This window comes from Cotesia glomerata, linkage group LG3, assembly GCF_020080835.1.
Source record: "Cotesia glomerata isolate CgM1 linkage group LG3, MPM_Cglom_v2.3, whole genome shotgun sequence".
Lineage (NCBI taxonomy): Eukaryota > Metazoa > Arthropoda > Insecta > Hymenoptera > Braconidae > Cotesia > Cotesia glomerata.
The window spans coordinates 1,381,013-1,399,770 of record NC_058160.1 but is presented as its reverse complement, the minus strand read 5'-3'; the positions used below and the strand labels follow the sequence as shown (position 1 = coordinate 1,399,770).

Below are 18,758 nucleotides of genomic sequence, written 5' to 3'. Positions count from 1 at the left end.
TTGCTGCCACATGATTTTTCTCATACTATCGCAACATGATTGTCATGTAGCTGAAACATAACAAATCATGTGGCTGCAACATGAAAATCATGTTGCTGCCACATGATTTTTCTCATACTATCGCAACATGGTTGTCATGTAGCTGAAACATGACAAATCATGTGGCTGCAACATGATTTCATCATGTTCATTTACCAAGACTGCATCATGTTGCATTTCCTATTTATTTTTATTTTCCGTGTATAAAAAATCCGCAACTTGATAAAAAATCTTGGACTTTCTCCAGGAGCAGAATTCAAACATGCCGATGACTTACGGTCACTCGGGTGTTGACAACTCGCGAGTGCATCAATCACAGCAGCATCAAATTCACCAGGTACAAGGGAAACATCTGTCGCAAGCAATCCCACCAACTGGTCAAAATACCGGGCAATTACACCAGCAGCGCAGTTTCAGCAGCAGTGAGGAGGAACGAAGCACACCTGAGTGTGCAAGCGATGAACCTGATGAGTCGGAAAAGGGTGAGTCTTTTTTTAAAAGTTATTTTTTTGATCTGCCTTTTTTCAGTGAGTCACGGATAATTAACCCACTTGTGGTCAAACACAACTTCTACTTTGTTTTCGTCTGATATGACCATTTTTATTATTATTTATATATTAATTGAAGTTTATCGTGTCTACTAAGTGCAATCGATCTGTTATAAAGGGACAGTATGTGTTTATTGATTAATTTAAAAGGTTTGTTAGAATTTAATGAGCTTTATTATCTGTTAATAAATTATTTTTTTCATTAGACAATTGATAACTAATTTATTGATTGCGATACATTAACTGTTCATGAATATTTATTAATCATTATTCATTCAAGATTAATAAAGATTTTTTAAATGTTAAGGAATATTTGTTAAGGTCCTTGAATAAAAAATTTAGGTAAAAATTAAATTCTTTTTATAACTCTATAGCTTCAATTGGAAAATTTATTAAATTAGGTAAATTAATAATTTTCTTATAAAAAATGAAGAGAAAAAATTAATAATAAAGTAACGGATATAATAGATTAAAGAATTTTTTTTTTTTGGTAAAAATCAATAGAATAGGAACAAAAAATTATAAATGTCATTTAAGTACTTTTTACAAATAATTTTTAAATAATTGCATGACATTTTATTAAAATTAAAATTGTATAAACGTTTGTTAGAATTAATTGTAATTTAGCCCAAAACTGATCACGAAAATAGTTTTAAAATATCTTCAAAAATTTAATTTAAAGATTATAAAAATCAGTTTTATTATTATTACAATCTACCGGTACACTACAGTAAAAATAAAAGGTTCTTTGCTATAATTTTTTTGACATTATATTTGTGAATAATTATTAAAAAAATTATAATTAAATCAGGAGTTACAGAATGTCCTGCAATTACTGTTATATTCACGGTAATTTCAAATCTGAACAAAAACAGTTTCACCGTAAAAAAATCGCGCCAAGTCCACGTTCATAAGACTATTAAGAAAAAAAAATTTGTTTTTTTCTTTACAAAAAGATATAAAATAAAAAAATTTAAAAAAAACCAAGTAATCGATATAATTGTTTATGATTTTCGGAAACTAAAAAAAATTTTGTTGTAAATTTAAAAATTAAAGAAAAATTTTGTAACGTATTTAGTGTGCGCGGTTGCAAAATATTTTAGTTTTAATGAAATTCGTAAAATTTATTTGCTAGACTTTAAAAAAATTGAAATACACAATGACGCACACCAAGTACGTTCCAAAAATTTTTTTTTAATTTTTAAATTTACAACAAAATTTATTTTAATTTCCGAAAATCATAAACAATTATATCGGTTACTTGGTTTTTTTATTTTATATCTTTTTGTAAAGAAAAAAACAAATTTTTTTTTCTTAATAGTCTTATGAACGTGGACTTGGCGCGATTTTTTTACAGTGAAACTGTTTTTGTTCAGATTTTAGTATTTTTTGTAATTACAATAAAAATTTACAATTGGTACCAACTTAAATCTCGCGTTGGCTGCATTTTTTATAGCAAACTATCCTCTTGAAGCTACAGTTTATGTAAAAATAATTCCAGCGCACCCTGGCGGGTGTAGATGCAAGCTGTGAAATATCTTTTTTTAACTATAGTTTCCCATCTAATGAAGGATTACTATGCATTCTCGAATTATTTAGTCTGTGGCAGATCACTTTGCCCATCGAAAAAAAGTCAGGATCGAAATTTTTGCGTTGCTATAGTTTGTGCTGATTAAATTTAGTAATTTCAAGTAGATTAATTGTTATAAGTGAATATAATTAATTAATAACAGTAAAATAAAGTATGAATCACTGTTATAATATACAATTTAGGGAAAAAAGTACCGTAGAATTAAATAAAATTTTGCAACCTCAAAATACCGTTCTGCTTACAGTAAACACAGTCGGTAGTCTGGCGCTCCGTTGACAACGGATTTGAACGGAACTTGGCGCCAGATTCTACCGAATCTGTGGATAAAATTATATTTCAGGCTTGAAAAAATTTCTAATGTCTGTACACAATATTTTTGCACAATTAATTTCATTAAAATTTTAGAATTGTTAATGATTGAAATAAATTCATCTATGAAAGCTCAGTAGGTATTTTTAAATATCTTTTGGAAAAACCCTTAAGCATAGACTCGCAGGGCTGTAGTTATGGAATAGTGCTGACTATAGGGCAGTTTATAGTTGATTAGACACAAAACAAACGAGCCGTAATACATCCAACCACGTGCAATAACACCATAGCTGCATAGGGTATCAGAAATACCCAAGGCCTCTTGGTAATTATTTTTTTCCACGTCCATATATATCAGCTCGAAGGGTTGAGGAAAAAAAAGAACGAAATAGGAAGAAAAAAGGAGGATAAAAAAATATATATAGGGTGGAGATAAAGGTCAGATTCATTTTGTGTTTTGTAATATATAAATTACCGTTCGGTTTTTTATTAATGTCAATTGAAGACTTAAATGTACTAGCCTGACAATAATCTTGTTTAACTTTAATGTCATCGGCGAGCGTGTAATGTGTATATAAGAATTTATCAAATATATATTTATATATGTATACGGAATTTTTTCTCTGTACGCCGGACTAAGGAAGAGTGCTTACTTATTTATTTCACTTTGTTATAACTGAATTTTGTAATCTTATACGATTATTAGATTCTTAAAGACGACCAGACTATTACCGTAATAGTCTTTACTTTGTTTTATGTTTAAGAAGGATAAATTTAACTTAGTATTTTAGTCACGATGTATTTATACTTTTCGATTTTTATCAGTTTATTTTTATTTAATTATTTACACTGAAAAAAAAAATTAATTCGTTTCAGAAAAATTTTGATCCAAAAAATCATTTTTAATCAAAGTGCAAAATTCCATAAAAAATTTTTTTAAACCAAGAAAATTTTTTTATTTAAAAATTTTCCTACTTGATTCGCGGCAATTTCAAAAATTAATAAAAATTGCTTCATAATCATTATTTCAAATAATGTTTTTTAGAGCTTTATTGTAAAGGAATCTTTTTTTTTTTTAAAAATTAAATTATCTACAGAAAAATTTAGTTGTTTTTTCGTCACTTTAACCATTCCACCGGAAAATGCGAAAATCAAAATTATTTCGTAGAAAATTGACGATAGTGACGTGTATTTACCAAAATATATATAAATTGACTTCAATCAGCCGTAAGCACTTTCAAAGAATCTTTTATTGTCCACAAATTGCACTTTAGTCCATTGCAGTAGTATTAAATGCGGATAAATCATAGAAAATTGAAAAAAAAATCATAAATTTTGGATAAAAAATTAGGAAAATAGTTGACCCTAAAGGCCATACCTGCAACTTCCTGCTAATTCCATATCTATGCGCTCAAAATTACACTTATGAAGTTTTTGAGCTCTTCGAGTTCAAAAATTTAATTTATGTCTTATTTTGAGCTCTCCGAGCTCAAAAAGTAAGCTAGTATATGATTTTGAGCTCAAAAGTCTGATAGAAGCTTGATAAAACACTATTTTTTGAATTTTCAATCCGCAATAACTTCTGAATGAATGAACCGATTTTTACGCAGTTGGCAGCATTCGACGCAGTTTCTTAAATTATAATTTATAAATATATCATTTATATATGATATAATTTTAAACACTAATTGATCAGACCGAAAATTCCGGTATAATTCGAAAAAATCACTATTTTTTTCGTCAAATTAAAAAAAAATTTTTTTCGTAGTTTTTTTGAGATTTCTCAAAATCTACCGGTCTGAATCGGACCAAATTATATTCAAAATCTAAGTTTAGTCGTCCTTTCGAATAGTGCCAACCAAATTGGTCGAGCCGTTCAAAAATTTTAAGAGGTTTACATACATCTATACACACACATACATACAGACATAGTGACACCCTCGCGAGAGTAGTCAAGGAAGCTTTCTAAGACCTTAAAAAGTCGAGATCTGATGAAAACTTTTTTTTCAAAAAACGGGGTGAAAACAGTAACGAGCCGATTTTTAAAAATTTTCAATTTTCTTAGCGGGAAGTTAAAAATTGAATTAAAATTAAGGGCTCAAATCTTCAGAAAATTTTTTTTTCATGTTATATAATAATATTTTGCAAAAAAAAATTGATGTTAAATTCAAACCATTCAAAAATTCTATATACATATTTAAAAAAATTTTTTTTTCTCATAAAAATAATTTTCTTGGCCCAAGATTTTCAGTTAATTTCCATTTTTATCGCATTCAAAATTATAAAATAATACGAAAAAATCGCAGGTAGTTGGAATTAATAAATGACAAATTAAACAATCATGTTATTGTTATTATTGCGACGTTTCGACTCTTTATTGAGTCTTCATCAGGCTCATAACTAATCCATGAAAGTAGTCATACATTATTTGCTTGACTACTTTCATGTACTAGTTATGAGCTTGATGAAGACTCAATAAAGAATCGAAACGTCACAATAGTAACAATAACATGATTGTTTAATTAGTCATTTATTAATTCCAACTACCTGCGATTTTTTCGTATTATTCTCACACGGTAAAAAATTTTTCGTCAAATTTAACACAAATATTTGTGTTACTGACTATTTTTACACAAACTAATGTTAATTCAATATTCTAGTGCACTGATAGAAGGATTTATTTGTATTAAATAATATTTGTTAATAGTTAACAAATCATTTATTAGAGACCATTTTTTAGTATTAAACAAATATTTCTTAGTATTTAAAATGATTTGTTTGTATTTAATAAATCTGATTTTCATTTATTAAATATTAATAAATCTTTTTAAATACTAACAAATATTTGTTAAGGACTAACAAATGGCTTCTAATAAATGATTTGTTAAATATTAAGAAATCTTTTTAACTATAAACAAATCCTTCTATCAGTGTGTCTTAAATCAACACATGAGAATGTGAAATTTTACGCACTAGAGTGTAATATTCTACACAAAAATTTTTACACTTTACACACTGGCGAAAAATTTTTCACTGTGCAGTTAATTTTTATTTTGAGTAAATCTTCCAGCTTGATGAGTAATTTTTGAAGCCATCAGCATTACCGTAATTTCGGTCATACAAAAGCATCCAAATCTTAGAATTCCAATACGGAAGCCTAGTACAATGTTAAACCCTAAATGGTTAAAGTGACGAGGAGTAGTTGTCGGTTAAATCTGATTCCAGCCTACATCAGCCTGTACATATCGAAGATCGGGCGTATCGAGGAATGTACCGCTCGCATCATGCGGGAATTCTCGGGTTCCCTATCTTCCCTATACTATCCCGGAACGGTTGTTGCATTGATCCCGGCGATTCTCCACCACCACTTACACTGTCTCCTACGTCCTACGTCCTACGTCCTCTTTCTGTGCTCCAACAGCCTCCATTAATATATATGTACAGATCTATATATAATACCATAGCACACAAACTCCCAGTTTTCCTCCCGTCCTCTGTCCCGCAGTTCCTCTCCACTCAGCTCCCTCTTTCCCAGTTCTTGGGACGCCTACGCTATTTGCATGACGTCACGCGGCCAACACGTGGGCGAAACTCAAACATCCAATGTACATCATTCACAGTACAGAGCATAGAGTATAGACTCTAGTGTACTAGCGTATACATTCACCATTATGCATAAAGTCGGACTAGACGCTATGCTCACTCCTTCAAACATCAGCGACCCTCTACTTCTTTGCGTATCCTCTTCATTCTTTTTCTATTTTCCTAACCAGCGTATTAAATCCCTAAATAAAAGCTCCTTTACAATTTTATTATTATTATTATAAAATTTAGTTTATTTATTCAAATTTTGAATTTTTATCTTTCAATTCAAAATTATGGGTCAAATATTGAAGATATACAGAAAGAACAATTTCTTGACTGGAGAATAAAATTCTTGGCTCAAGAAAATTTGTCGGGTGCCTGAAGAAAGACCGAAGTAATGTTGGCCGAAGTAAAAATTTTTCTTGAAATTCTATTCTTGGTGGAAGTCATTTTTTCTTAATTCAAATTATCATAAATACTTGATACAATAAATTTTTATATTTGATCAAGATTTTTAGATACTTTAGGGAAGCAGCGCCACCTACTTCAGCTAAGAAAAAAATTTTCTCGAGAAAATTTTTCTCTTGAATATTTGATACCCATTTTATATTACTTTAGCGTGCAATTATACATATTGAATGAAAAAAAATGATGAAATATTATTTGATCTTCCCATTTGACATGTTAATCAATAAAAATATTAATGAAAATTTACTTTTATCTTTATATTTAATTTTTTGGAGCAAGAGAGAAATTTTCTCAAGACAAGAAAATTTACTTCTATCAAGAACTAAATTTTTTGGAGCAAGAGGCTGAATTTTCTCAAAACAACAAGATTTTCTTGACCTGAATAAATTTTCTTGGATCAAGATACGTATTTCTTAAAGCAAGAGAATTAATTTTGTTGGAATAAGTGAAATTTCTTGTCAAAAAAAAAATTTTTTTTTTCGCTCAAGAAAATAATTAGGAAGAAAAATATTTTCTTGGCTCAGAAATTTTTTTTCTGTGTAGAAAAAAATCATAGAACTTTTTTATAGAAAATTTATTTTTATTTTTGCATAAGTTAATTTATTTTTATTTTCTACAAACAAAGTCCTCATCTTTCTTCTTTTATCCAGAATTTGAATTTAAAGTTCAAATATTAAGTTATAAAATTAATCCGTAATTTTTGAAAGATTACAATTATGCTTATGGCTAAAATATTAAAAATACAGAAAAATTATATCAGGCCTTGTTAGCAGAGGATTATATTTTTTTACGGAATAAATCCTTATCAATCTTATACCTTCATATTTTTAGTTTTTAATCCATTATTTCAAAAATAAAGATTTAAAATTAATTGAAATTGAAGTTTTTAGAGTTTACATCTCAAAAAATTTTGCAACATAATTAAAAAAATTAAATACAACCTTTTACTCTCCAAAAAAATGTTTTTCTAATTTAATTTCCGAATAAAAAAAAAAGCTAGAGCGTAACCTCCGCGCATTGCGCTCAAGGCATCAAGAAAATTGATTTTTTTAGGTTTTATTTTCCTCAATAGATTTCTTCTTTTCTCGATTACCTTTTGTGCAAGTCAAAATTCAATGGAAGAATACTCCTCTATTATGCTTGTAAGTTATAAGTATGGGTATATATGTATTTATTTATGATTTATTAACGCTAGCTGGGCGAAAATAAAAGATAATATGGGGCTATGTGTAACCAGAAAATGTCAACTCAGAGAAAAGAATGCCAGAGGCACTTCCCACATGGATGTACACTAGCACAACCCCACACACACTCATATGTGCTGAAATATATACATGTGCGTATAGTTGCAATTGTAAAATAATTCTTCAGTTGAGTTTCATTTTCCAATAGTGAATGTTGGTGTTTATTTTAATAAATTGTTTATATTAAAAATTTTTAAGCGAATTTATAGGATTAGTTTGTTTATATCAGATCGATTGCACTTTTGGGTTATTAAATTGGTGGGATAATAATTACTTGAAAAATTTTGACTTTTGAAAAAATTTTAGTTGAGAAAAAAAAATTTAATTAATATTTTTTAACAATTTTAAAAAGTAAAAAAAAACTCAAATTTTCAGGTCAACTTTTCCGAATAAAAATTTTTTTTTATCAAATTTATAATTTTTTATACCAACAGATAAACAATTACTGTAATTATATTTAAAAAAAAAAAAAAAAACTATTAAGGATAAGAAAAAAAATTACCGATGTGAAAATATGGGAAGAAAGGGTGTTGTTGCTCCCATTTGTAGATGCACATATACATAAATAATATAAGAATATAATTAAATTAGACAATAGAGAAAATTAGAACTGTAGTACTAATTGTCAATGAGGTAAGTGTGCTTTTTGTTATACTTTGTAATAGGAGAAATTTATTTATTAATTATTATTTATTATTTATTCTTCACAAGATGTAGATGCTTAGGGAGATTTGTTAATTAATTAAATTTTCATTAGGGACTTACATATCTTAGATTATATATTATTTGTCTTCTATATACTGTGTACCTTGAGAGTTGCGCGTAAGTTCGCCGTTAAATAGCTTAGATGGCGACACGGGTGCGATAAAAGAGTCTGGAAGTCTGGGCGGGCAGAAATCAGCCGGGAGGTGTTACGTTTTAGTACATATATAAGAATTTCGAACGGCAAGAGGAATATAAGCATGCTGATTTATCTGTGGTGAGCCGGTGTCATCTAACTTCTAAATTAAGACCTCGGAGACTAGGATCAGAGCTTTTCTACTGTACTTTTCTCTTTACTGTTCAGAGCTATGTATGTATGTATGTATACAGGGGCGTTCACGAGCTAGTACACTTGTTCTTGTATTTAACTTCTTTGGGAAGTATTTATTGCTCTGGAATTTAGAGCCGAGCGAATAGATATAAAAGTCGGATTCAATTATTTAGCTATTGTTTACTGTCACTCTGTTATCAAGTTGTTTTTATGGATAAAGGCGGAATTTTGAAGTTTTAGTTTGAAAATCAGAGGAGATGGAAATTTATTTTCAGGTTATTGATTAGAAGGTGGGAAAAAAAATATTATTCGTAAATTTTTTAAAATTGTAAGAAAATTTTGGAATTAATACTTTTTTTTTTTTCATCAAAATTCCGGTAATAATTAAGTTTTGAAAACAAAAGAAGATAAGATCATGATTTGTTTTTTTTTTTTTTTTTTTTTAATGTTTTGACATATATATGAGATTAATGTATAAATTTTTGAAGTTTTTAAAGATATATTTAAGCTATAAAAAATGAAAATATGAGAATTTTGATAATATGTGATCATATGAAGTATACTCGGAGAAAAGTAAACTAAAATTCACTCGGATTTCGGTTAATTTTTATCGTTTCAAACAGTAAAGCGGACATCGGGGTGGCAAAAATATAAATATTACAGAACTTAATATAGAAAGTATAAAAGCCACAATTTATGATTCAATCTCGAAAATAAGTGATTAATAGCTGTCACTATAGTAAATAACGACTCTCTCATCTTAAAAAATTACAGTTTCAAACAGTAAAAATTGCCGTTTCAATATATAGTCCATACTATGAGGAGAAGAGGGAACTCAGATGAGGAGAAGAGGGTCTCACACTGGGAGAATTTAACATTTGAAACAGTAAAAATTCTACTCTTAAAATATATATTTTACCAGTCGAAGAAAGTCAATAACTATAGTTTGATTTTTAGCGTTGCGTTTAAAATTTACCATTTTACTTTGTAAATATTGACGTTGCTTGTATTAGAAATTTAGCAACTGTATTTTATACTTTTTACATATAATGCGATTATTGAAGTGAAACTTCTTTATCGACGTATGAGAGAAATTTTATAGCAATGTAAAAAAAAATCGTCACGATTTTCGGTTACGCGCCATGTTTTTTTTTTATCAAAGTTTAGTATAGCGACGTAAAGAATAAATCTAGTAAACATTATTAATTCTAAAATCAATTAAAAAAACAAATTAAATAATAATTTAAAAATAAAACAAAACATAATTAGAAAATAAAAATATGTATACGTACATCTTTTTTAATTATTCCTTTCTAATGATTTATTTATTGATTTTGAATTCTATAAAATCATTGCATGTCTACAAGATTCACTGTCATCATATAATTGTATTACTTTAAATAGATAATTTCAATTATTTACTTATAAATTGTGTAATTGAGTAATTTATTAAATATCTGCTTTGAATTATTTTTACTAAGTTATCACGTGAAATATCAATATTAAAGTTCGTTATATAATTGTAAACTGATTAACTAATTTTTAGATTAAATAATGGCAGAGTCTAAATAATGACAACAATGGTAATTACGATGCGATCATAATTGATGAAATACAATAATTATAATAAGAGCAATGATAAAATGAATTATTCATATTATTTGTATGCAAAGCTATAATACTAAAATAGCTTTAATTTAATACGGAAAAAATATTTTTTCTCTTAAGCCTTATCTAGCCAATTTCTGTGAAGTTGTAAATAGTAGATAAATGATATGTCATAAAGAAGTTTCACTTTTTACCTGTGTACTCTGATACATACACATATTTTTTTTTTTTTTAGGTACGAAATGATAAATATCAAAGTCAAAATTATTAATTATTATACTTCAACATTTTCGACATTTACATAGCGTCTATTACTGTTTAAATTAGTATTTTCTTTCATGTAAAGAATAAAGTGTAGCATCTAAATGATAAATATTACATAGTGATTATTAAAATCACGATTTTACTGTTTGAAATGGTAATTTTGAGCAACTGATCATTACATATCGACGTTCTAATTAGCAAATTGTCTAACTCCATTTTAGAGAATCTTTCATTTGTACGAAAAAAACAATTAGTTCAAAATTTATTATCACTTTAAAAAACCATTTAATATCATTAATATCTAATAGAGATATAATATTTAGGTTTGAATCATTTAAATAATTTATAATTGGATTATTGCTACATCAAAATGTTAAAAAATCACCCTCTAAAAAATAAGGAGTTAGACAAATTGCTAATTAAACCGTCGATATTAGAAATCGACTATTGTTTATTACAGTTTACTTTTTTCCGTGTAGCTTAAAAAAAAATTACTTGGCTTAAGAGTAATAATTTTGTTCGAAGAACAAAATTATTCAGAGAGAAAGTATTTTCCTGTTTCAATGATTTTTTCTCTTAAAATTCATTTTTTTAGGTTGAAATTTACTATTTTTCTTAAAATTCAAGAGAATTTCTTTTTTTTTAGTAAAGAAACTTTTTTAAATACTCTTTAAATAAATTAACTATTTTAATTACTAAACTTCAAAATCGATTTAATTATAAATTCTATCCAAACAAAATAAAAAATTTTTTATAATTCCAAATTTCATATAAGATTAAATAATAAAAAAAAATTAAAACCCGTATCATAAAAATTAGAACCTAATTACTAATTTCAAATTAGTATTCATACGCTAAAATATCTTTAAAAATTCACATACAATCATGCATTAATTTTTTTCCAATATTAAAAATTACCAAAAAAGTTTATTAGATTGATAAAATTTTTTTACCAATTACTTCCAGCTGTTTTACTTGGGATCATCTGGGGAACTCAAATATTCTCCGATTAGTAAATATACATACATACGAATGAAAGTAAATGCATAGAATAGCGGGGTAAAAAGAGATTAAAATAGCTCGGAAGAGAATAGGGACAAAAAAAGAAGTAAAGTAAACACGCGATAGAAAAAAAAATAATACGTGTGCCATGATCGTACTTTCAATTTGTCATTTTTATTGGCTCTTATCGTAGTCGCAGTTCTGGTAGTTTAGTAAACCAATGACTTTTAATAAATATAGCAATAAAACTCCCGAATAAAAGATTACGGGAATAATAAAGAGTTATTTATGGAATATTCACAAAACTAAACTGTTTTATAGCTTCGGAAACCATTAAAAAAAAAACACCATCATATTGTTTTGATTTATTCTCATGGAGTTTCTATTTAGTTTCTATTTGTACTTAAGTAGCCTGGAATTTTAGGTGAAAAGCGAGCGCCAATAGTCGCGAGCCCAAGGAGCCCCAGGAGTAAAGCTGGTGACCGAATTTACCGGCAAGCGATGCTCGACGAGAAGATGAAGAAATTTCTCGCGGTACCATTATATTAATAAATGATTTTTCATTTTTATTTTATTTATTGTGATTTATTTATCGATTTCACACATATACATATTATATATTTGATACTATATATGTCTATATCGTCGTAATCGTTTACTATCGCTCGCTGAACATAATATAATGCCTCTCTATTCATTTATTCGTACTATTATTGTTATTATTCTATATTATACTAACATATTAAATTGATACTCAATTTGTTTATTTATATTGTCGATTGTCCATCGTATATATTTATATCTCTATAAATTATTTAAATATTATGTGTACGTCTGTGTGTGCGAGTGCATGTATGTCCTATGTGCTCATTGATCATTTTTTTATAGTATTTTCAATTATTTTTATGTAAAAAAAATTACACTTAAATGGAAAACACACAGTAAGGCTCTGATTATATTTAATTATTATTTTATATATTTAATGTTTCAATTATTGTAATTAAACAAGAACACTAAGACTTCTTTGGCACACGTACACATAGATGCGATACATCTGACAAGTTCGATTTTATTATTTCTGTTACTATCTTTAATTACAAGTGTTAACTCTCATTAAAAACTCTGTTGTTACTATTGTTTCATTTATTTTATTTTATTTTTATTATTACTTTACATATTTTGGGTTGTATAAATTAATTTGCGGAAAAATTTATCGGATTTTTATTTAATTGATTTGAAAATTTTTAATTGCACGAATCATAATGCGAATTTTTTAATAATAAATAAATTATATTTAAAATTTAGAAAAAAAAAGGTAATTTATTATTACTAGCAACCTTGCAGTCACTATGTGACTGCCGTGACTTGTGAACTATAAATAAATAAAATTTTGCTTTATTAAATAATGACTTTTGTTAAATAGCACTGTACTTTTTTAACTACTGATCAAGAGCTATCATTTGAGTACCCACATGCATTTTCATATATTATATTATACATACATATATATATATAATATATATAAATATATGAAAAATTGATGTGGGTACTCAAATGAAAGGTCTTGATGAGTGTAACATCGGGATGAGCTTATATCTTTAAAAATGTCAATAGTTCACAATATACAAGGTCATTTCTTAATTATGTTAAATTGCACTGTACTTTTTTAAATATTGACATTTTTACAGATATAAGCTCATCCTGATGTTACACTCATCAAGAGCTATCATTTGATTACACACATGCATTTTCATATATTTTTCATATATACATATATATAATATATATAAATATATGAAAAATTGATGTGGGTACTCAAATGAAAGGTCTTGATGAGTGTAACATCGAAATGAGCTTATATCTTTAAAAATGTCAATAGTTCACAAGATAGCAATATCAGTTCTTAATTATTGACATTTTTAAAGATATAAGCTCATCCCGATGTTACACTCATCAAGAGCTTTCATTTGAGTACCCACATGCATTTTCGTATATTTTTCATATATACATATATGTAATATATATAAATATATGAAAAATTGATCTGGGTACTCAAATGAAAGGTCTTGATGAGTGTAACATCGGGATGAGCTTATATCTTTAAAAATGTCAACAGTTCACAAGATACAAGGTCATTTCTTAATTATGTTAAATTGCACTGTACTTTCTTAACTATTGAAAATTTTAAAGATATAAGCTCATTCTGATGTTACACCGATCAAGAGCTTTCATTTGAGTACCTATATGCATTTTCATATATTTTTCATAAATACATATATGTAATATATATAAATATATGAAAAATTGATGTGGGTACTCAAATGAAAGGTCTTGATGAGTGTAACATCGGGATGAGCTTATATTTTTAAAAATGTCAATAGTTGACGAGATACAATGTCATTTCTTAATTATCTATTAATTTATATTTTAAATTTTTCGCGATATATTATAATGCGCACGCGCAAAAAAAATATTTACAAAAATATAAAAATAAAAAAAAATTAAAAAAACTTTTTGATCTTAAAGCACTTACTATACCCTTGAAAAAAATTTTTTGACACCGCTAATTTTTTTTTTATCAGACCTGATATGACGTATATAATTTTCAAATACGTTCTTCTTCACATTATAAATCGTATATTAAAAAAATATTAAATAAAAAAAATATTTTTTAAACTAAATATTAGCTTTACAAACATAAATTCATTCATACAATTATTTAATATATTTATTTATTTATTATTTAATTAGTTAAGAAATTATTTTAAATAATTTCTTACGGAATTTTTTGTTTAGAAACAAAAAAAAATATATTTACTAGAAAATACTACAGAAAAAATTTTTACAACAGAGTTTATGAGAGTTAGTAGTAAAAACTAATTTTTTTTTTTTTTTTTATAATAACTTATAATAATGAACATACACAGCTCTACACACTTCCAGTAAACGTCGTCGGCACAGAACAGCACATTGTATGTTTTTATAACCCCATTATAAATTATCCCCCAAATATTAAATAATTTAATACATATTTTTGACTGGCATTGACTTTAACAACCTTGAAAGTGAAAATTGTCGACTGCAGATAGGACTTAGCTATGGAGGGTAGATAGAAGTATTGAATAATGGGGTTGGGTTGAAATGCAAGGGCTAGTCCCGATTATGATAATGATTATAATTATGATTAGAAAAATAAATAAATAATAAGTCGAACGTAAACAAAAGAAAGAAACAAGGAAAGATTTTTGGATCTACTGTAGGGAAGGGGTACTATCATCATGTGGGAGGCTCAGCTTCGATACCCGGTGGCTCTCGCAGACTTGGCCCTCACAATGGACATCATGTCACCGGATCTGGCACGATAACCACCGAATTTAATGGTCACCATCCACCGCGAGAGCCCCGAAAAGAAGAAAACACCCTTGTAAGACGGAGCTTCCGGAGAAGTGGGGATGAATGGCGCGCCGACAGTCGGAGGTGCGTTTTTTTTATTTTTATACTTTAGTTCCTTTAGTTCCTTTAGTTATTTTATTACTTATATTTATTATCGGTTTTTTTTATTTAATTTCTTCAGCGAGGTTTCACAAGGACATTGTTCTCTGTTTTAAACATTTTTTTTTAATTTAAAAGATAAAAAATTACCCGAAAAATAATTTTGTGATCTGTCAGTTTTTAAATAATTTACAAAAAAAAAAAAAAAATTCAATGTAATTTTTTCAATATTAATTTTTTATAGAATGATATTCATCGATTAATATGATTTATTAAATGAAAATTGGTTTAGTAATTGCTTAAACAAAAAAACAATGTTAGGTAAGCTCAATAAAAATTTTATAATTATAATTATAATTAATATTTATATAATTTATATAATATTTATATAATAAATTATAATTTATATTTAAAAACTTAAATCTCTAGTAGCGAGAAAATTTATGGCCATACGCCATCTGTTGGAGGTTTTTAAAACTACTTTTGGTTGAAAAATTATGTGTAGGTATATATGACCATATTTAATCAAAAAATGGGAATATATGGCCATAGATGAAAATTTGATGTGACCTGCACAGAAAGAAAAATTTCTTGACTGGAAAACAAAGTTCTTGGCTCAAGAAAATTTGTCGGGTGCCTGAAGGAAGACCGAAGGTGTTGGCTGAAGTAAAAATTTTTCGAGAAATTCTATTCTTGGTGGAAGTCATTTTTTCTTAGTTCAAATTATCATAAATACTTGATACAATAAATTTTTATATTTGATTAAGATTTTTAGATACTTTAGGGAAGCTGCGCCACCTACTTCAGCTGAGAAAAAAATTTTCTCACTTTGAGAAAATTTTTCTCGAGAATATTTGATACCTTTTTTATATTATTTTAGCGTGCAATTATACATATTGAATGAAAAAAAATGATGAAATATTATTTGATCTTCCCTTTTGACATGTTAATCAATAAAAATATTAATGAAAATTTACTTTTATCTTTATATTTAATTTTTTGGAGCAAGAGAGAAATTTTCTCAAGACAAGAAAATTTACTTCTATCAAGAACTAAATTTTCTGGAGCAAGAGGCTAAATTTTCTCAAAACAACAAGATTTTCTTGACTTAAATAAATTTTCTTGGATCAAGATACGTATTTCTTAAAGCAAGAGAATTAATTTTGTTGGAATAAGTGAAATTTCTTGTCAAAAAAAAATTTTTTTTTCGCTTATGAAAATAATTAGGAAGAAAAATATTCTCTTGGTTCAAGTGAACCTTTTTTTCTGTGTAGCTTTATACGGCCATATCAAGCCTGGTATCGTCATAAATGACCATATATAAATTTTTGGCTGAACTTAGTGTTTAAAACCTCCAACAGGTGGCACATGGCCACTAAATTGTCTCCCTACTAGAGTTCTAAAAATAAAAAATAATTCTTTTGACTTTCCTACAGAGCTTATCTGATATTAATTTTTAATTTTTATTTCAATGGTTGCTTAATATGACATATTAATTTACGGATAATTTTATACGGATATATATGGTCTAATATTGCCATATATAAATATTTAAGAAAATTTTTTTAAGGGTCATAAAAAAGTAGAGGAATTAATTCCAATTAAATTTGAATTAATCTTTTAAAATATCAAAATAATTGAGGTTTTATTGTTTATTTAATTGACCTATTCATTCTCTCTCATTTCTCCTTTTCACTTGTATTTCCGAACGTTAAATTGCTTTATTAATTTAATAACACTTGGTACTTAAATACAAATACCTGAATAACGACGTTATACGCTTATTGCATTCATAAATGTTATTAACTATTCAAATGGAATGGAAGGAATACAAGTTCTTTGTGTTATAAATAAAGCAAGAGTCTCTTTGACGGATTTCAGTGAATTTGTCCGATAAGAGAACTTCAAGATTATGAATTTCTACTGTTTGTTTATTCAAAGTTGTCCTCGAGTTCATTAGCACACAAAACCATTTTTTTAATTTAATGCAAGTATAAATTAATTTTAAAAACAAGAGAATGATGTCTTGAGAAATTTAATTGGAGAAATTTTAAATGGGAATTTATTATCGAGGGAAAAGAAAATTTATTGATTGTAGGGATGGAAAATAATTTGATAGAACTTTCATTTTCATTTTATTGTATTATCACTTTCATGCATCATTAGTTTATTATTTTGTGTTTTAATATTTAAATTAATAGAATTTGGGTATTTAAAAAATTTTTAATAACTCAAAAAAAAAAAAAATTAATTTAATTCAAGAGAAAAAATTTTGAATTAGAAAACTAATTTTATTTACTTTTAGAGTCAATTTTTATTAATATACGCTTCACAATATTATATTAGTAAGGATAGATGTAATTAAAAAATTTAATAAAATTTTAATTATTTATATTTTGGTCATAAAAATTCAAAAGTTGAATTTTTTATCATTATTTTTATTGATAAAAAAATTAAGTTTTAAATTTGAGACTAAACATCTCGAATTTTAAAAAGAAATTATAAATTTAAAATAAAAAATATTTTTATTTAATTGAAAAAAAAAAAATGTGAAGCTTTTAATTTTCTGAGAAAAAAATGGGACAAAAAATGTCATTAAAAAAATTTAATAAAATTAAAATTTTTTATATTTTGTTCATAAAAATTCAAAAGTTCAATTTTATCATTATTTTTACTGATAAAAAAATGAAATTTTAAATTTGAGACTAAACATTTCGAATCTTAAAAATAAATAATACATTTTTTTATTTAATTAATTGAAAAAAAAATGTAAAGCTTTCAATTTTCTGAGAAAAAAATGGGACTTAAAAAATGTCATTAAAAATTTTAATAAAATTTAAACTATTTTTATTTTGGTGATAAAAATTCAAAAGTTGAATTTTTTTATCATTATTTTTATTGATAAAATAATTGTTTTAAATTTGAGACTAAACATTTCAAATCTTTAAAAAAATAATAAATTTACAATCAAAAATTTTTTTATTTAATTAATTTAATAAAAAATTTAAAAAATTTCAACTATTTATATTTTAGTCATAAAAATTCAAATTTTTTTATCATTATTTTTATAGATAAAAAAATTAAGTTTTATATTTGAGACTAAACATCTCGAATCTTAAGAAGAAATAATAAATTTAAAGTAATTATTTTTTTTATTTTATTAAGTGAAAAAAAAATGTGCTTTTAATTTTCTGAAAAAAAATGGGACTTAAAAACTTTTAAAAGTCTGAAAAAAATAACCTGAAATTATTGAAAAATTTATTGAAAAATTTATTGAAATAAAAAAACACAAAATAATAAACCGTAGCATAAATCATAAAAATCACACCCATCAGGTTCACTGAGAGAAGGGGGAAAAAGACAGTGCGGTTTGACGGTGGGACCAATGTTGCCGGCGAACAAGAGGATTGGTCTTGGGAGGCTGACCGACAGGGTAGTCAAGATAGCGCCACCAAAGATTCCGGTATAGACACCTCGAGTACCTTCACGAGCAGTGAAGACAGCAACCGAGGTGACTTACCCAAGGTACGGCTTCGCCAGCCGGTTTCACTTTCATATTGCATACCTATTACGTA

The 18,758-nt window shown here is 26.7% G+C and overlaps 1 protein-coding gene across 13 annotated transcripts in view; it reads left to right on the top strand.

The window, feature by feature from the left end:
- The window catches only part of LOC123261624 (regulating synaptic membrane exocytosis protein 2), a 119,047-nt gene that overhangs the window by 38,447 nt on the left and 61,842 nt on the right, over nt 1-18,758 (top strand). For 9 of the 13 annotated variants that reach the window (XM_044723320.1, XR_006508709.1, XR_006508707.1 and 6 more), the window contains exons 5-7: nt 287-521; nt 14,952-15,168; nt 18,519-18,708. In XM_044723320.1, coding sequence (XP_044579255.1) covers nt 287-521; nt 14,952-15,168; nt 18,519-18,708 — 642 coding nt within the window. Of the gene's footprint in view, nt 1-286; nt 522-12,115; nt 12,226-14,951; nt 15,169-18,518; nt 18,709-18,758 lie in introns of all 13 variants that reach the window. The other 4 variants (XR_006508711.1, XR_006508712.1, XR_006508703.1 and 1 more) reach the window with 3 other exon arrangements.